General features: G+C 60.9%; 2 protein-coding genes across 2 annotated transcripts in view; both read right to left on the bottom strand.

The window, feature by feature from the left end:
• The window catches only part of LOC119248803 (collagen alpha-1(I) chain-like), a 21,303-nt gene extending 18,089 nt beyond the window's left edge, over nt 1-3,214 (bottom strand). The window contains exons 1-2 of the mRNA XM_037515681.1: nt 2,970-3,214; nt 1,597-2,563 (exon numbers count right to left, since the gene is read on the bottom strand). Coding sequence (XP_037371578.1) covers nt 1,597-2,563; nt 2,970-3,214 — 1,212 coding nt within the window. The remainder of the gene's footprint in view (nt 1-1,596; nt 2,564-2,969) is intronic.
• A 9,465-nt stretch (nt 3,215-12,679) lies between these two features.
• On the bottom strand, nt 12,680-19,195 carry MRPL21 (mitochondrial ribosomal protein L21). The gene is made up of 7 exons (XM_037517422.2): nt 19,064-19,195; nt 16,744-16,801; nt 16,009-16,094; nt 15,296-15,459; nt 13,920-13,972; nt 13,559-13,662; nt 12,680-13,067 (listed from the first exon to the last, which is right to left on the bottom strand). The coding sequence occupies exons 1-7, from the start codon at nt 19,161-19,163 to the stop codon at nt 13,003-13,005; spliced, it is 630 nt and encodes a 209-aa protein (XP_037373319.1). The 5' UTR covers nt 19,164-19,195; the 3' UTR covers nt 12,680-13,002.
• Nucleotides 19,196-19,262: the final 67 nt, after the last annotated feature.

The following is a 19,262-nucleotide window of genomic DNA, read 5'->3' as shown; positions in this document are numbered from 1 at the left end:
ACACCCCAGGAGTCTGGCTTTGGATGGGGGTGCAGGTTTGCCTTCCAGTCTCCACTGTTCCTGTGCTCGTGGCTGTGTCCCCTGACTCCTGCTTGTCCCTGCAGGCCCTTCTTGTTCATACCCGAGGGGGCAGAAGGCCCTACTAGCAGACAAACAGCGGCGGCGAGGTCCCCCCAGGGCGAAAGGACTTTTTAAAGTGATTAATAGAAGATGTATTTGAACAGCAGCGCATATAACCGTCATTGGACCTAATATTTGCCATCCCAGATAAGTCTTTCTTTCCTGTTTGTTGGTTTTGACTTTTTTAAAAAAGATTTATTTATTTATGCATAGAAGCACTGGGGTGTAGGCCAGAGGTGTGGAGGGTGAGAGGCTTCCCTAGAGACAGAGTGGGGAGCAGAGGCAGATCTACTGAAATCGGAGCAGTGGGGGGACAGGAGAGGTCTGCTGCGCCCTGTGGGTCAGCTCCCGGGCTGGGCATCGAGCTTGGCTGCAGACAGCGTCACAGTGCTGAGACGTAACCCCTTGCGCCACAAGGGAGACCCTGTTTGATGGTTTTGAAAACATAATATGGGGAGACGCGGGGCGCGATTCCAGACAGCTCCGAGAGCCACGTCTCGGTGCGGCTCTGAAGTCAGTCACTGTCCCAGGTTTCAAGCAAACAAGCCGGCGCCTGGGGGCTGGGCAGGCCCTCAGGGAGGCTGGGACCTGTGTCCAGCCTCCGGCCGGCACCTGTAGGTTTTCTTGAGATGTGTCAAATCTGGCAGGGTCAAGGACAGCGCCAGGGTGGCTGGGAGGGACCATGTGTACTTGGGGAACTGCGTCTTGACAGGTGGCCTGCAGGTGCCTGAAAAAACTCTTAAGCCTGTGTTGCGCTCGTGCTGCATAGCGGCCGCCGCGGGGCTCCTCTGGGTCGGCACTGGCCCTTCGAAGCTCACCAACAAGCAGGGCACCTGCCAGTCCCCAGCCCCATCCTTGGGGATTTCACTGCTGCCCCAGCCCCCTCCCGGGAACCCTCTCCTCATGTGACCTGGGAGTCACCTGTGCAGGTTCTCCTCGCTCCTGGGAGCTGCTCTTACATGACCCCCCATCCCTTCTGCCCACTCCCCGCTATGACTCCAAGCCTCTGGCCGCTGTCCCCTGCCTGGCTCCCCTGTGAGCCCCCACCTGCCATGCTGGCACCCCCAATATGCTCCCCAAATCCTCATCAGAGGCCCCCTTCCTGAGAAAGGCCTTGGCTTACGTGCTTCCCTGTGCTGCTCTGCCGGCGAGTCTCCCACCCAGAGGAGGAGTCAAGTTTGGGGAGCCTGCAAATTGGGGCCACAAAGAAAAGAAAAATGGGGGTGGGGGTTCTATTTGTTTGTCAAAAAAAGCAGTAAATCGCCGTTGAGGGGAAATGAGAACTTTGATGGGTCCCCTGATGCTCATGGCTGCTGAGCGTGTCCGTGAGGGCCGCCACCATTCTCGCAGCAAGCGGGCTGCGGGGTGTGAGCCCAGCCTGGCCCGACCTTTGTTCCCTCGCTTGGCAGACAGAGCTGAGCCCCTCGAGGTGCCGGCTGCAGCCCCGCCCGCCGGTGAGAAGGTGCTGGGCCTCACCCTCTGGGGAGTGTCACCGTCCTGAAGCTCTGGATAACTTTTTAACACCGTCTCTGTTTTTCCCTCTGGCCGGGCCCGGCAGGTCTCCCGGCCCAGCTGCCCGGGGCAGGTGGCCCAGCCCGGGCCTGCCAGCGACACCTGCGCGGCCGCCACCTGCCACCCGCCGCCCACCCCACGGGCCGGACAGAGGCCGCCCGCCCGGGCCGCCGGCCTCCGCTCTGGCTCCTCCGCCTGCTCCTCGCCCGCTCCGCCTCTGGGCATCTGCTCCGTGGTTCTGGCTGCCAGGTCGGCCCTCCCGCTGCCCGGCTCGCCCGTCCCTGCCCAGCTGCGGGCTGAGTGCCAGGAGGGCCGCCGGGTCAGCGCCCCGGGCCCCGGGGCCGGGCCACGCAGCGGCGCCTGCCGGGGTGGGGGCGCGGGGTCGGGCGCGGGCCCCTGGCCTGGCGCGGCGCCCCGAGTCCCGTTGGCCCCGAGTCCCGCTTCCAGCCCGGCCCGGAGGCGTCGCTCCGCACTCGGCGGTGCCGCCCGGCCCGGTTCCAGGACGTTTCCGGGACATTCCCCGGCGACGAGGCCGAACCCGCGCGCCGGCCCCTCCTCCGCGCCTGGCACCCGCCGCCGCCCGCCCGTCCGCGGCTCCCCTTTCCGGGCGCGCCCCGCGGGCCCCGCTCCAGGAGCCGGCGGGTGCGGCCCCCCAGCCCCCCGCACAGGCGCCCCCCGGTCCCCACAGCCCCGGCGCCCCCGGGCGGGAGCGGGGCCCTCGCGCCCAGCCCCCCCGCTGGAGCGCCCCGGCCTCCTCCTGGGGCCCCGGGCGCCCCGACAGGGCCCGCCCCCCAGGCCCTCCCGCCGGGGGTCCGACGCCCGCGCCGCCCCCAGGGCCCGCGCCCCGCGCCCCGCGCCCGCCGCCGGGAACGAGGGGGGCTGGCGGGGACGCGCGGGGCGCCCGAAGCTCCCGAGGCCGCTGGGCCTCGGCCTGGGGAGGGCGCGGGGAGCCGGGCCGGGGGGCGGCGGGGCGGCGGGGGCGCGGGGCTCGCCGCGGCCGGGACGCGCCTCTCCGGAAGGACGCGGCGGCCGGCCGGGCCCGGCGGGGGCGGGCGCGGGGGGCGCGCGGGGGGCGCGCGGGAGGCGGGGGCGGGGGCTCTCGCCCTCCCCCGGGCTTCCGGCCCCCCCCCCGCCGGCCCAGGCGCCTCCCCGGGCCGGGTGAGTCGGGGCCCGCGCGCGGCGGCGGGCGGGGGGCGCGCGGGGGGCGCGGGGCGGCGGGGGTGGGGCGCTCGGAGCCGGAGCCGCCCCCGGGCCGCCCTCCCCACCCCGGGAAAGCGGCGGCCGCGGGCGGGGGGGGGGGCCTCGGCCCAGGGGGGGCCGGCGGGCCGCGGGGAGACCGTCGGGCCAGCGGCGCCCAGACCCGGGGCTCCGAGCGCGCGCCCCTCCCGCGCGCCCCCCGGGCCTGCAGCGCCCGGCGCCTGAGTGGACTCGGGGCCGCGGCTCGGGGCCCCCAAGTGTTCACAGTGACGCAGTCCGCGGGGGTGGCCGCCGAGCCCCCCCCCCCGCGCACCCCCGCGCGGGCCTGCGCCCCGGCTCCATCCAGGAGTTGCGCCCCTTCAGCTTTTCTTGAGTTGAAGTTCATTGCGGGTCACCAAGGGGCCTCTTGGGAGTGAGCGGAAAGTGCGTGCAGGACCCGGTCCCGTCACCTCCCGTCCAGCCCCCGCTGCAAGGACCGGTGAGGGAGCTGCTGGCGCTGCCCCGGCCTGTCTCTCCTGCCTCAGCCCTTATGTAGACCCAGAAAGGCTTAGTAGTGTGTTAGGGATCCCTTGCAAACAGCAGGGGGGTCGTTCTGGAATACCCCCCCCCAGTGTGTTTTGGGAATCTGTCAGTCTAGACCGTCCTTTTTAACGGCTGTATGGTATTCCACCGCCTGAACAAGCTGTTCCTGATGGCACGCATTCCCTGCTGTTTTACTTTCTTCATGGTTTTTCTCAAGTCGTTCACCCCAAATGTGTTCCTGGAGCACCTGCTCCGGGCCAGACCTCTCCTAGGGCAGGAAGCACCATCAGAGCAAAATAGATTCCCCCTGGGTGGCCCAGCAGCTACGAGCTGGGGAACAAGCAGTTGCAGGTGGGTGAGTCAGGGTATTGGATCTTCTGAGCAGAGGCTATGTTGAAATTCTATGGTTCAAGTATCAAAGCGATGTAAAAACGTTAGGAGAAAGTCTTTTAATTGATTTTTTATAATACTGCTATTTTTAAATTTATTTTGAGAAAAGTCTTACTCCCGCCTCTGCCCCATTTGACCTCCATTCTTACTAGTTCCTTCAGCTACCCCTGCAGCGCTTTCCTCAGAAAATACAAACAAAACCAACACGAATGCGCCTTTTCCTTCTTTCCTGTGTAAAGGGAAGCCTGGATACAGATCTCTGCTCTGTTTGTTTTCTTTAAAGCTGACGTGTGCATCTTGGGGTGATTCTCCTCGGCACAATCAAGAGCTTCCTTGTTTAACATTCCCCACAGAGGACACAGTTTCCCATCCTATGGCTTGTTTTACTGCAGTTTATTTGTTCCCCTCGACACCTGGGGTGTTTCTTGTCTTGGCTCTATAAACACTGTTGCGGTGAATAACTGCGTAAAGGTCACTTTCCAGCCTGCCAGTCTTCACATAGCGAGGGCTGTCGGACCGGTCGTTGCCAGGGGCCAAGGCCATGTGCAGACTGTGTGGCTGTGTTAACTGAAGGGCCTCTGCTAGGGAGGGCTCTTCAGAGAAACAAACAGCAGGTATCCCAGCTACCTAGTGGAGAGCTGGAGGTGTCCGTTCACTGGGGAGAGTCTTGAAAAACGCATTTTTAGACAATTGCACTATTGTGCAAATGAAACAGCAGTATGGTTTGTGCACTTAGGGGCCATGATGCGCAAAACAAGACAGACTAAATCAGGCATGGGGCTCCCATGGGGCAAGGGGTTAAGCGTCAGCACCGTGAAGCTGTCCGCAGCCTCCATCCCCTGCCCGGGAGCTACCCACATGGCGCTGCAGACCTCTCTTGTCCCCTGCTGCTCCCCTCAGCAGTGGATTTCAGTAGATCCGCCTGTTCTGTTCCCCGCTCTGTCTCTGGTGGATCCTCTCACCCCCCTGAGGTCTATACCTCAGCTCTTGTATGCATAAATAAATAAGTAAATAAATAAATAAAATCTTTTTTTTTTTTTAAAAAAAGAATAAATCAGGCATAGGGTGCTACCATGAGACATGGCAGAGAGCTGTGCCAGGCTGCAGGCTACGGTGGCTGGGATGCCACCGGGCAGCAGGGACTACAGAATGTTGTTGCGGCTCACGCTGTATACATATGTATCTTGTAACAGTGAAGTATAATGTAATGCAATATAAGGTAGACTGAGTATAAGATGTTGGCTCAGATAGTTACAGAGACAGAGATGGACAGGTCCCAAAGTTTGTAAGAGGCAAGTTGAAAACCTGGGACCTGCAGGGGTACTTCCATTTCAAAGACCATCGGACTCGATCCCCCCAAATAGCCGATGTTTGTCTTTGACTCCCAAGGCAGGAGAGCAACGGATGTCCCAGTGCCAAAGGAGTGGGGCAGCAGGAGTTCCTCTTCTTCAAGGGAGGTCCGCCCTTTTGTTTTCCTGAGGCCTTCAACGGATTGGGTGAGGCCCACCTGCGTTAGGGAGGACAATCGGCTTTCTTAGTGTGTGGAGTCAGGTGTTCCCTCAGCTGGCAACTCCCTCACCCACACAGCTGGGTCAGTGTTTCACCACATACCTGCCCCTCCACGGCCCCGTGGACACCTGGAATTGGCCCGCATTCCCTCCATGGCCCCATTTGCTCTCGGCCCGTGTGAGGGTGTGCTGGCACAGGGTCTCACCAGAAGTGTGGGACAGAGTGTGGGTTTCCCCAGCCTGACAATGAAACATGACATCTTAGTGTGCTTTTAATGTGCGTGTCTGTCATTCTCTGTAAGGCTTTGCATAAATCCAAGGACTGCTGCGTCTCCTCTCCAGTGTGCTGCTCGGACACTTCGCCTTCTCAGTTGTGATCTTTTCATAGTTTACGTCAAAAGACACAGTTCTTTTTTTTTTTTTTTTCCTTAAAGATTCATTTCTTCATTACAAGAACCGAGGTACAGGCCAGAGATGCGGGGGGTGAGAGGATTCACCAGAGACAGAATGAGGAACAGAACAGGCAGACAGACTGAAACACACTGCTGAGGGGAGCAGCGGGGAGACAGGAGAGGTCTGCTGCGCCATGTGGGTTGCTCCCTGGCCGGCCAGGGATCGAACTGGTGCTGCAGAGGCTGTGGATTGCTTCATAGTGTGGTGTTTAACCCCTTGCACCACGAGGGAGGCCTCTAAAGATTTATTTTTATTTATTTATGCATATAGGAGTTGGGTGTAGGCCAGAGCTATGGGGCTGGGGGGAGGGGCGTTCAGAGGATTCACCAGAAACAGAGTGGGGAGCAGAACAGAACAGGTGGCTCTCCTGAAATGCACTGCTGAGGGGAGCAGCGGGCGAGTCAGGAGAGGTCTGCTGCGCCATGTGGTCAGCTCCGTGGCCGGGGGTCGAGCTCAGGCCGTGGTGGCTGGTGATAGCACTGAGACTTTAACCCCTGCGCCACCAGGGACCCGCCCCCCGCCCCGCTTCCTTCCATTTTTTGGCTACTGACCATCATAGGCTCCCTCCGGCAGAAAGGTGTCCACATCCTCAGAGCACCTCTTATCACCTGCAGTTCTCATATAGCCAGTCGAGGTTGGGAGGACTGTGCACGGTTTGGGGGTGCATGTCCCCGCTGGCCGAGCCGTTTGTCTGTTTACTTGTTTTTTTACGAAGGTTTTTTTTTTTATATCGTCAGATTTATTCTTTGATGGCTTCTGAATTTGACTCAGAGAAAATTGTCCCCCCTCTAGTGTTTCATTCATTCATTCATTCATTTATTTATACAAGCACTGGGTAGTCAGAAGCGCGGGAGGGTGAGAGAATTCACCAGAGCCAGAGCGGGGAGCAGAGCAGGCAGAAGGACCGAAGGACACTGCTGAGGGGAGCAGCGGGCGGCAGGAGAGGTCTGCGCGCCATGTGGGACCCTCCTCCGGGGGCCGGGGAGCGAACCGGCACTGCAGAGGCTGCGGGCAGCTTCGCAACCCAGCGCTCAACCACTGCGCCACCGGGGACACCCCCCCCCCCCCGCCCGCCCCACTCTAGTGTTCTAAAGACGCGCTCCTGTGTCCTGTGTCTCCTCCTGGAACTTCTGTGCTCCCAGGCCTTCCATTTACTGCCAGGCCTCTGCTGGATTTTATCCTGGCATGTGAGCTCAGACACACCCCCACTTCCTCCCAGGAAGATGCTTGGTGGGTGGAGACTGGCAAAACCAGAGATCGGGGTGGGGGTGCGCCTGGGTTTGGGGCCTTCGGGTTTGGGCTGGATTCACACTTTCCTGGGTCTCCGGCACGTGCGGGTCATGGGCCTGTTTCGATTATCAGGTGAGCTGGTTCCACACAACAAATCTCCTTGTGCATGGGCGTGCGTCCCCTAACAGCCGTCTGGGTCAATGATGATGCACGGGGGACCGCAGCCCCTGTAAGGTCCCCTGTAGCCCAGGTGCAGGTGTGGTGCACGCCCCGCCACACAGGCGTGGGGCTCTGCTCTGTCACGTTTTGATTTTGTCTCACTTCTTCCCTCTTTCCCACTCTGAGGTCACCGGATCACAAAACGAAATTTTGTTCCGTTCTCAGCAAAGTGTAGCGTCTGTCTTCTCTTGAAAGCACACACCTTATTTCCTCACATACAGAAATAATTCTCTTATCAGTGCCATTCGTTTTAATTACACACGTCACCCAGAATTCTTCATCTTCAAAACATCAACTTTTAATGAAAACGACAGCCTGGAGGGTCCCTCTTCTTTTGCTTTGACCTTGTGGCCCCACCTTCTCTCCGACTAAAATCCTTCCGTTGTACAGTTGTGTGTAGCATCGAGTTGCCGATCCAAGAATCCTTTAACACAGCTAATTAAACCTTCAAAATGAAGTTGGTTGCATTTTTGTTATTTAACGTGTCTCTTGGAGGCTTGTAAATATCAATTAAATGTGTCTGTCCCCTTTAATTTGTTTGATTTCTAAGTCTACGGTTTACGAGATCAGTGCACAAGAAGACAATTTTTGCACATTTAGTGGGGCCCAAAGGGGCCACTGTAATTCTGAATCATCTTGCATAGGATCTGCCCATCAGGATAAAAAATTACGGGGCGGGGGCTGTCATCTCTGAACATAAGTCCAGCTGCAGTTCCCGAGGAAGGGATGTCTTGGAAAGATCTAGAAAGAGAAAAGTGCCACAATGGAGAAGCAGGAACTAGAGAAAGACACTCAGGGAATGAACCCCTTAACTTAGGGTCCTTAGGAACCCCCCAGCGCCCACCTGAATGTGTGATGAGCGGGAGGAACTTTCTACCAGCGGTCCAGGGACTGACTGCCCAGCACTGGCGGCTGTCCCCTGCTCAGCAGGCAGATGGCCCGTCCCAGGAGCTCCTGCTGCAAGTTCCAGGGATCACTGAGTAGGGAAACCCCCCACCTCAGGGGAACATGACGTCCAGGATGGACCCCTGCTCTGGCAGACGGGAGAGCCAAGCCCGCACCTCTGCCGGCAGCTTTTTAGAAAAGAAGCCGCCAAGGCCATCACCGCCCTCCTCTGGGCCTGGCTACAGCGCCCACATGTCCTCAGGTCAAGACAACTTTGGGGCAGATGGTCCCGGGACCTCTGTCCGGGAGGGGGAAGTGAGACAGGAAGGAGGGAAAGCAAGACCAAGGGTGTGAGGAACAGGTCCCCAGCCGGGGCTCCCAAGGCCCAGTCCCAGGGGACTCCCCGGGTGACATCCCAGCACGTGCCCCAGTGCCCCAGTGCCCAGCCTCCCGCCTGAGAGCTCATGAGTTGACCGTGCAGCACAGCCAGCCTGCCCGGCCTGTGGGACGGGAGAATGCCCACAGGCCCTTAGACCTGCAGAGGGCGTGGTGGCCCTGTCCTGGGATGGCGAGTGCCCGGGCACCGATAGCATTGCCTGTCGTTACCTAATTCCTTTTACCGGCTGTGTAATACTCCACTCTGTGGCTGTGCTGTGAGTTACTTAACGAGTCTAGTTCAAAGAGGAGATGACAGGCCTGGAATGGAGTCATCTGTGCTTAGTCCCATATCCCCAAGCCAAGACTTAATTACGGTTTCAACTCTCCCAGGAATGGAATCTTAAACCAGTCCATCTGGAATGACCTGGCCAGCATCGGCCAGGTCACCTGATACGTCCCCACCGTCCGTAGGGGAGAGCAGCCCGGCCAGCACAAGGCTCTCCCATCTTCCCGTGACTGGTCCTTCTGCCTAGAAAAGCCCATTTTGTGGGCTCCTTGGGGCCCTGAGATTGAACGCTGCTCGATGTATGAATCATTGAACAAAGTCAAGATTTTGGACATTTCACTCACTGGGATTTTTTTCAATAGCTCTGCTCCTGGCTGCGCCCAGCTGGGTTTTGTTTGACTTGGGGCTTAGGAGTTGTACTCAGATGCTTCTGGAAGCTGAGAGGGCATCCCTGGCCAAAAACCCCTGCCGTTATTTTCTCTTACTACAAAGAGCTTGGGTTCCAGGAGCGGCCGTTGTCGGCCATCTCTGGCAACCTTTTTCCTCTTCTCTGAGGTGACCACCCTATGGATGGTTTCTAGAAAATGCCAGCTCTTTCCTGCCTCTGTAGATGTGGGAACTCTGTGCCTTTATACCCTCTGGGTGGGCTCTGCCGTTGGCCCTGCTGTTGTGACACTGGGCCGGGGCCCAGCTCGCCGCCTGCTCTGAGCGAGTCGGCCACTTGTCCCTTTGCAGATGCCCAGTGTCCAGTGACTGCTGACTGCCTGGCACCACCGGGTCTCACAGAGGACTTGTGAGTGGGTCGGACCTAATAGGGTGCTAAGTGTGAGTCTGTGGGCACCTGTGGGTATGGGGGCAGGGAGTGAGCACGGTGTGCAGGCGGCCCTGGCTCGCACTCACCGGCAAGGGAAGTATTTCATCTGTTTTGTGCCTGAGGACACAAGGGCCCCTGTGGAGCGGGGCAGGGCCCAGCTGGTCCAGGCTGCCTCCCAGCACCCTCAGCTGCCCAGGGGTGTCCACCTTCCATGTCCTACAGACCCTCGGGGGCTTGCTGACCCACGGCATCGCCTCTTCCAGGGTCAGCCGATTCCTGCTCAGCCCATCCCCATGGCCTCCTTCTGGGGCTCTGGCTTTCGGGCCTGGCTTCTGCCTTAGTCCCCTTAGGGTGCAGCCCTGGCAGCCAGGGACAGTCCCTGGTCACTGTCCGAGCCTGTTACCTGCTCACCTTCACTTGGAAAGCACAACAGAGCCCCCCGTGATCCCCCCCCCACCTCTGTCCCCCCCCCCGTGGTAGGGCGTCTCCCTCCCCCCCAGGGGAAGCGAGTGGTGAAGGAACAGCCGACTGAGTGCATGTGAGGGTGTCATGGGCAGCCAGGAGCTCAGGAGACACACAGGTGGGGGTTCTTCCCAGATGGGGGAATGATTGTGGACCCCCGTCTATCCTGGGTGCACCCCGTGCAGTGCCAGGGGAGCTCCATGCTGCGGGGTTAAAGGTCAGCAGGGCAGGTCGAGGTAGGTACTGAGTTTGGATGATGTGATTTGTCGGGGGCCTGTTGTCCTGTTGCCGCGGGGTTCTGTCAGGGAACCAGGCAGCGCAGAGAGAAGGTTAAGTTCTTTATTCACGCTGGCAGCCCCGGAGGTCTCTCCGAAGTCTGAGCCCCGAGCAATTAGGCAACAGAGTGTTTATTGTCCACAGCAAGGGGTACAGCCAGCTGGGAATGCATGAATCAGGGTGCCTGTGGCCTTGAGGGCGCTTATCAGCTGTTCCCTGAAACTTCCAGTCTACGGGCTCTGTCCTGACTTCAGCTCATCCACAGATCAGCCTGACGTTTTCCACTCCAGCCTCTCCCTTCACCTGGGAGTAAGAGTAAAACCTGCACTTTGAAGAGACACAGCTCCCCGCGGAGCCAGGAGAGTGTGTCAGTGACCACCTGGCTCCGACATCCAGGTGCTGCCAGGACCAGGTGCCTAGGGAAGGGGCGCCGCCCTGTGGGGTGTGGAGGCGCCGTGGTCCAGGCCCCGCGTGGGACAGGCACCTGTGGCGGAGACGGGCTGAGGGGTGGGTGGGCAGGGCGGGGACTGCACCAGGGCCAGAGAACGCCGGCCTTGGACCAGCGCAGTGGCTGCTGGAGGGGCCCCAGGGACCAGAGGTGCTGCCTGCCACGTCTTCTCTGTGCAGGTGGCAGGGGGCCAGCCTGAGCGTTCACTGGTGCTCGGAAGGGCAGGACCCTGTCCAGAGGAGGGGTCTCAAGGGATGCCATGGCAAAGGTGGACAAAGCACCCATGGGTGCTGGTAGCAGAGGATTGTGGACGTGCTAGGGAGGCAAGAAGGGCCCATTTGCCCGCTAGTGCTCTGTCTGGTGCACCCGTTCTCAGAATCCCTTCCCAGGCTGCAGCGCGCGAACCCGGGTCCATCCAAGGCGGACAGGATGGTTCCCGAGGGAGCAGCTAGCAGGAGGCAGGGAAGCCAGACGTCAGCCTGGTCCCTGCCTCAGGTCTGGCCCGGCTGCAGAAAGTGGGCCAAAGGGCACCTAGCCTCCCCTGCGGCCTTATCTCCCTTGCAGGCTGGTCTGTGGGCCTTCCGGAAGTGATCTATGGCCCCAGGAGTCTGAGGCCCTGGGGCAGGGCGACACCCACTTGCCTGCAGGAGCCACCTGCTGGGGGGCGGAGACCATGGCAGGCCCCTTGGGGGTCCACTGTGGAGCTGCCTGCCCCAGGGCACTTCACCTGCAGGGCGCTTCCGGGACAACTCCCATCAACCCCTAGGCCATGGCCTCAGCCTACATAAAGAGGCAGTTTCCTGATGCCCAATGGTGCTGCGGTGCGTGAAGCAGATGGACGTGCCCTCTCCAGGGCGGGGACAGAGGACAAGCGGGGTCGCAGACACAGTGACACCAGGGAGAAGGCAGAAAGTTGAGACAGGGAAGGGGGGGCCTCCAGAGGGGGGACAGGACACCCCAATAGCAGCCGCCACTCTGGAGAGTACGCAGTCTCAGAGCCCTGGGCTGACCCCGTCCTGGTCCCCACGGGCCACCCTGGCTCGAGGGTGAGCCTGCTCTGCGTTCCAGGGAACAGGCTCGGGCGGCGGGGGTTGGGGGGGAAGCCAGAGCCTGGGGAGGCCACAGGGCCGGGCGGGCGGCTCCTCATGGGAGGTGAGGCCTGCAGGCGCCCTGGCCCCGGGTGAGCAGCACTCCCTCGGGAAGGGGAAGGGAAACCGGTCTGGGCAACCCGGTGGGCGCCGGGGTGCCAGGTGTCCGGCTGGCAGGAACACAGCCCTGCAAGCCCACCCCCCGCTGGCCGTGGACAGGGCGGCCCAGTTGTCTGCCCCCCTCCCCCGCGGCGGGGAAAGCACACCAAGATCCACCATCCGAGCCAGTTTTAAGGGCTCATCCGGTGGCACTGACGGTGCTCCGAAGGCTGGGAGCCCACCCGCGCCCCCTTCCCCTCTGACCCGCTCAGCCGCACCCCGACGGCACCCCGGGCCGTCTTCTCCAGACGCTAAGCAGGCTCTGCCCGCCCGCCCCCGAGTGTGGCTGACCCCAGGACCCTGCCGCCCGCTCTGATGAGGTGGGCGCCCGGGCGCGTCTGTCCTCGGCTGCTTGGTGCAGCATCCGGCCCTCGCTGGCCCCGAGGACAGTGACCACCACTGGGACCTGCCCAGTGGAGCCCCCCAGCGGCCCCCGGCACGAGGCCCCGCCTCTCGAGGACCCCCTCTGGTGGACACCCCAGCTGCTGACCCGCACGTGTCCACAGTCCAGAGAGAGACACATGCACGCAGGGCGGAGAGCGAGGTAGAGTCTGCAGGCCTCGCCCAGGGGCAGACCCACACCCTGGAGACCGTCTCTCTTTGGGGCCTGCAGCGTGTACTCGTCTATCGGAACGCCCCACCAGGCAGTCAGAGGGGAGCCCCCGTCCAGAGGCTGGGCCCCTCCACCCCTCCCGGCCTCGGCAGTGCCCCAGCCCCCAACCCCATGGTAACCCTGCACAAGGGCTGGGCTCCAGGGCTGCTCACGGAGGGCACTGCAGGGGCCCTGGCGAAGGTGGGGGAGGGGATAGAGCAGGCGAATGGGGTTGGCAGGCCTCCCCGTCGCAGGCGGTCTTCCTTCGCCCATTTCCACAGATGCCGTGGGGCTCTGGAGGAATCCGGCCATCTGCCCCCTGACAGAGCTGGGGCCCAAGCCAGGCCGTCAGCCCCGAGTCACCCGGAGGGGCCGAAGCTGAAGTGAGAACAGCCGTGGCAGGCGCAGGACACAGACACCGGGTCTCCCGCGAGTTTATTCCCACAGCCCGCAGGCACCACCGTCAGCACAGGCGCGGGGCAAGCTCGATGGAGTTTATCCGGAGCACGGTCTGGGGGCTCACAATGACTGAAAGAGACAGCACAGGCCACAGCTGACCACGGGAGCCGCCCCTGCTGCAAGCTGCCCCGGGCCTCCCTGGGGTGTCGTCCCACAGGGCCCGGCCCGAGTGTGTGTGGGTGCTATGCTGCACACGCGCCCCCTCGCTCCCTGAGCCCCATCGGGAGCTACGGAGGACACAACCCCGAGGCTCAGGCCAGGGGAGACCCCAGGGACACAGCCCTGTGGCGCACAGGCAGAACTCAGCGTGCATGGGGTGCAGCGCCCCACCTGGCCACCTGGGGGCGCCCTGCCATGATTCTGGGTAAGGATGGTCCTGGGACTTCAGGCAGCCTCTCTGGGTACCCAAGGACAGGGGTTCCGCAGCCTCGCCCTGCGGGGACTGTGACTCGAGCGGAGGTCCCTCTGCACCCCGACACTGCCACGTGGCCAGCAGGATGCCAGGAGAACCCCCGGAGCAGGTCGGGCCTGGGACGCCGGCCACCCTCCCTCCAACTTACTTCTTTTCTTCTTGTAGTTTCTCCTTTTCTTAAATTTCATGTTGACTTTCGGCCACGACTCCGTCTTCTCGATGACGGTGGCTTCTACGCGAACGAGGTCCCGCCTGGGAGGGAGGAAAGCTCCGCGTCACCTCCCCTGAGCTTTCGCCTCGCGCGCGCGGCATGCGGGGTTTCCTGGAGTAGCTTTCACTTCCCCTTCCGCTGCCCCTTTGAGGCCTACGCAGAGGCACGAGGAGAGAGCAGGTCCTCGGGGTCCGCAGCCCGGACGCCGCGCCGCACGGCCATGAGGCGTGCACGTGTGTGTGAGGGGGGTTGACGGCGCGTGGGGCCCCTCCCCGCCCAGCAGCCACGGGCGCGTTACCCCAGCAGCGGCTTGCCCAGGATCGTGAAGTCGTCAGCGCCGACCAGCAGGACCTGGAACGTGACAGAGGAGCGTCACCCGCAGGACGGGCGGGGACACAGACATTGGGAGTGAGGACGCTGCTCCCCGAGAGTGGCGTCTGGACCCGACTGCCCCCTGCGCCTCCCCCTGTAGCGGGGGAGTGCCACGGCCGGGCCAGACTCAGAGGCATGAGGAAGCCGGCCTCGGCACCCCCGACCCCGCCAATACCAGGGTGCCCGGGCACCTGCTCGGCAGGCAGCTCCCGTTCCCGGGCGGGGTCAGCACGGGCAGCACAGACTGCCCCTGTGCGCGGGGTGGGCCCGGAGGGCCGCGCCGGGCTTTCCCGAAAGCCCCGTGGAGCCGACCGACATGGCTAAAGACAAGCGTGTTTCACAACACCCCAGACGGCCCCGGAGGGTCCCCCAGTTGCTCTGTGCTGCCTGGCCCGGCCCTGAGTTTCTGGGAAGCAGTCGGCCGCGGTGGGACTTTCTAGGTGTCTTTGTCAACGTGAATGCTTCAGAGGAACGTCTGTTTCGAGACCTTCAGGCGCACGGGGAAGCCCGCTGCTGACGTACACGCTGGCGCGCCCCGCGCTTCTGTGAGCCCACGGAGGCGGCCAAGGGAAGCCCTTGGTGCCGAGCGCCAAAAGCCCCTTCCAGGGCAGCCTGGACCTAGGGGGCAGCGGGCTCTGGCTGGGGGAGCCCCTCAGAGCTCAGGCTCTCGTGGGGTAGACACACGCCAGCGTCACCCCGGGAGCTGCTTTCACGCCTAAGGACAACCACGCGTGCAAATTACAGTGTACGAACGCGCCCTCCAGGGTCGAGTCTCGTGGCAAGACTGTCCTCCGCTTGTCACTCTGGAGACAGGAAGATCAAGAAGATCCCCAAATGCAGCAGTTGGTCATACGTGAAGGGGAGCGAGGCAGAGCTGAGGCGCAGCCGGCCCAGGCAGTGCGAGCGCCAGAGCGGTGGCCTGAGACAGGTACGCCAGGCAGCGTGCCGGCCGGAACTGAACACCCCCCGAAACGTGGGCGGAAGACGGGGCGTTTCTCCCTAGAACCGTCCTGTCTGTGAGCAAGCACGTGAGCGGTTTCCGCAGGGCAGAGTGACAGGCCACGAGACATGAGCACAGGGGTTACGTCCTTAGAGGAATGAGGGGCAGACACGAGTGGGGGCAGGGGCCACCCCCGCCTGGCGCTTGCTCACTCTGTCCCCTCGCCAGCTTGTCTGCTCGCCTCGGGTCCCGCCCCATCCTAGGGGTCCTCCCCACATCTGGAGGGACCGCCCTCTGGTGGCTGAGGAGGGTAAACTGGGGGGGCCCGTGTCCCTGAAAACACAGAGTGTCCACGGCCGCACCTTCTCCAGCCGGATCCTCTCTCCGCACGCCGCGTCTAACCCGTTCTCAATCAAGATGAGGTCCTCGGAGGTGACTTTCCACTGGCGGCTGGCGAAGTGCACCACGGCGAAGAGCCGGCCGTACTGGCCCCCGGCGATCAGCTGGTTCACCTTGGCCACCACCTCTGCGGGAGACGGACAGTCTCGCCAGCGGAAGGCAGCAGCGTGCACCCCTGGCAGCGATTTCCTCATGTGCCCGGCCCCTTTCTGCCACCCCAGAGTGATGGGGAGCCCCCTGCAGGGCTGAGGACTGTGCTGCTTACCCCCCCGGCCCCCTGCATACACAGTCAGACAGTGGCACGGCCTGCTGTCCTGGGGTCCCGGCTCTGCGGCCATGGGCACTCCCAGACTTCACAGGTGGCCGCTGCCGCCCCACTGTGCTCCACCTCAGCTCCCTGACTCGGAGTGGAGGGAACCCCTCCTGGTCTGGTTACCAGCCACTGTTCTTAAAGGGCCCGAGGGCGGGTGGGTGTGCAAACCTGAGGCGAGGAGAGGCCTTGGTGCAGGGGCCCCAGCGTGACACCCCGCAGGCCCTGCTTCCTGCGTCTCGGCCACTGTTCCCTCCGGTCACCCTCCTTTGTCCGCACGGCGCACTGTCCCGCCAGAGGGCTCCTGAGAGTGACCCCCGCGCCTCAGAAGAGTGACAGCTGGCGGCGCGCCCCTGTCTCCAGTACCTGTGTGGTGTCGGGCCTCCTCCGTCGGGTCCGGCAGGACGACTTCTGGCCAAGGTGGCGAACTCAGGGACGTCTTGGGAACGTATCTGTAACACGCATGCACGCGCGTCGCCAGCCGTCCAAGCTCCAAGAGACAGCTGTGTGCAGCAGCGACGGGCCGACCTTGCTCTCCCGGACCTGGCCAGCCCGCCCCCGCCTCCACCTCCTGCCAGGCCCGCGCCCACCCCTCCTTTCGCCCCAGGTCCGTGGCCGGCTCCGCCACTGACGTGGCGTGGGACCTGGCCTACACCAAGTGGCACATGTACTCCATGCCTGGTCCTGTGGCTGAAAAGGTGGGCACCAGGGCACCGGCCCTCAGAGGCTGTGGGCACTGGGCTGACAGAGTGGGGTGTGGCCGGTGGGGGCTTCCCTGTGGGGCTCTGTCTGTGTAGCTCCCTCCTGCAGTTCCTGCTGATTTTGCCAAATTTACCTTTAGCAGTTTAGTCTCACTTCAGGGTGTTTCTGTTTTAAAGTCTGACACCCTAACAGCACGTGTACTTCCAGTGCCGTGGTTGCCGCTGGGGGCCCCGCTCCCGCCCACCAGTGGCTGGGCCTCCAGGCGGCATCTCAGGAAGAGCTACGTGCTCCCGGAAGCAAACACAGAGGCCGGGAGTACCCCCCACAGGACGTCTGGACTCGGTACACAATCCTGCGCATGAAAGGGAAGGGGCACCCACACCCACATTTTGATATTACCCTGCTGGAAATGAAGTGCTCTGAGAACGGAACCTTCTGGAAGCAGACCACAGGGAGGCTGAGGGAGTAAGAGAGACGTGTGGTTACTAATTCGCGACCGAGACCGCCCGCTGCTAAAGGCACAACCGCCGTTACTGGTGTCAGATCTCAACACACCCCAGCTTGTCTGTGAGAAACCGAGGCCAACAAAATGGAAAGGCCAGCACGGGAGCAGCCTGCGGCCTGAGGCATGTTCTCTGCTGAGCCACTCCTGACCCCCGAGGACCACTCAGCGTGTCCACCTCACCAGCCTGCCTGGACCGTTACCAGGGTCCGGCTCTCCCCACTGCCTGCCTTCTCCCTGCAGTCAGTGTGATCCCGTTGGATCATGCCACTATTTTGCCGAAACTCCCCAAGAGTTTCCCATTTCATGCAGAGAAAAAGCTGGAGTCCACATAACGGCCTGGAGCATGGTGGGCACAGCAGCCCCGGGGGCCCAGCTCTGCCTACTTCTGTCCACTCCACACCTGCCCCTCCGGCTTCCTCACTATTTCTGGAACATGCCTGGCACACGCCAGCCTCAGTCTTGACTCTAACTGCTCTTCTGCTGGGAACCTGCCTCCCTTCCCCCACACATCCAGAAGGCTAATTCCTTCCATTATCTCAGGCCTTCCCTGGGCGTCCTATTTAAAACCCAACCTTCTTCCCAGTTCATGTGCTGCTTTTCTCCATAAGACTCATCAACTCACATACTATGTATCTGTTTATTTTTTAAAAATTGCCCATCTTGGGGCCTCCCTGGTGGCGCAAGGGGTTGAGACACAACCTATGAAGCTGTCCACGGCCACTGCAGCGTGAGTTCGATCCCCTGGCCGGCCAGGGAGCAGCCCATGTGGCACAGCAGACCTCTCCTGGCTCACCCACTGCTCCCCTCAGCAGTATATTTAGGTAGGTCTGCCTGTTCTGCTCCCCACTCTGTCTCTGGTGATTCCTCTCACCCCTCATGTGTCTGGCCTGTACCCCAGATCTTGTATGCATAAATAAATCTTTAAAAAAAAATTGCCTTTCTCTCTACACACTCTTCCCCAAGAGTGCCAGTAATGTTAAAAGCAGGGATTATTGTTTTGGACACAGAACATATGTTCAATAAATGGTGAACAAATGAACGAACTCTACAAAGTCATAGAGTGAAGGCCCTGGAGGAGTATCTGTGACTGGGAATTTACTGTCTCTTTTGGGAGCGGCTCCACTGTTTAATGCTCAGACCATTTCTGTACCAGATCTGCCTCCCTGTAACTCATACCCAAGGTCTCAGCTTAGCCTGGACCTCACAGGGAACAAACGTACTCTTTTCTCTCCCATGGGACCCTCCTGTAGATTTCTGAGGACTATGACTCTCTTTCCATGCTGTTTCCTTCAACAACTCTTCAAGGTCCTGTCTGCTCACCTTTCTGGCCCCTTCTCTATGCTCATTTCACCTTGGTTGGGTTCCTCTATTCAGCTGTGGGTGTGAAAGAAAACACAGCATTCCAGAGGTGGTTTTATGTAGTAAGAATAGAGTAAGTCCCACTGCTTTTGTAAAAATGTCCAGGCCTCACACTTAGGGGAACTGTCAAGCATACAAGAGTAGGGAAAATAAGCAGATTGCAGACACCAATAAATATGTCAGGGTACTTTTATGAAAGATAAAGATCCTTTTAAAAGAACATAACCACACCATCACTAGTGCATCTAGAAAAAGGAATACCTCTACTATTATCAAATAGCTAGATGCCATTCAAAAATACAAGTAAATATGCTACACAAATACAGGTACGAAATATTTCAGGATGGATTTATAGTGCTTCTTTAAAAATATAATTTTTTGAGCTTTACAATAATCTAGTGTCTAAGATACAGCTGTCACTTTCATTGAATGATTTAAAATTAAGCAAAGACATTCAACACCCGTTCCCAGATCAGAATAGTAAGACGTCAGAGTGGTTCGCAACACGGGGCCGTCATTACAGCACAGGCTTTGGGGCCAAACACAGTGTCTGCCTTACCCCTCCCCACTTCCCTGCTGTGTGACCCTGGACAAGTTACCCAACCTCTCTGAGCTTCAGTTTGCTCCCCCGGTAGTGGGCCTATACGGAGGTCGAAGAGCTGTTGTCAACATTTAGGATGCTAGCTAAAGGGATCTGAATCCACGTCTCCGGACTCTACAACCCGCGCTATTCATTGCATCCAAACGCGATCAGCACCGGAGGCATCGTGCCAAGCACACACAGACACACACGTGCCGGGACGTCGGGGAGCGCGCCCGCCTGCTTCTCCCTTCACCCCACGGCCCGGGCCTCACCCGCTCCGGGGCCCGACGGCCTCAGGATGCTGCGGCTGCACGAGGACACCACCCGCCCAAACACGAGCGGCAAGGCCGAGGCGGCTATGGCCGCCGCCATCTTTCCACGGCCTCGGCCGGAAGCGGATGTGGACGCGGGGCGGAAGCGGAAACGGCGCGAACCTTGTACGTCGACGCACTGGGTCCGGTGGGGAACACG

Source organism: Talpa occidentalis, unplaced genomic scaffold (assembly GCF_014898055.3).
Source record: "Talpa occidentalis isolate TD23 unplaced genomic scaffold, MPIMG_talOcc4v2.1 talOcc4.17, whole genome shotgun sequence".
Classification (NCBI taxonomy): Eukaryota; Metazoa; Chordata; class Mammalia; order Eulipotyphla; family Talpidae; genus Talpa; species Talpa occidentalis.
This window is presented reverse-complemented; position numbering and strand designations above follow the sequence as displayed.

Coding starts and splice junctions, on each gene's coding strand:
- MRPL21 (XM_037517422.2), bottom strand. CDS start 19,163: ATGGCGGCGGCCATAGCCGCCTCGGCCTTGCCGCTCGTGTTTGGGCGG. Junction 16,802..19,063: donor GCCGTCGGGCCCCGGAGCGG/GTGAGGCCCGGG, acceptor TTACTCCCTCAG/CCTCCCTGTGGTCTGCTTCC. Junction 13,663..13,919: donor CTGGGCAAGCCGCTGCTGGG/GTAACGCGCCCG, acceptor CCTCCCTCCCAG/GCGGGACCTCGTTCGCGTAG.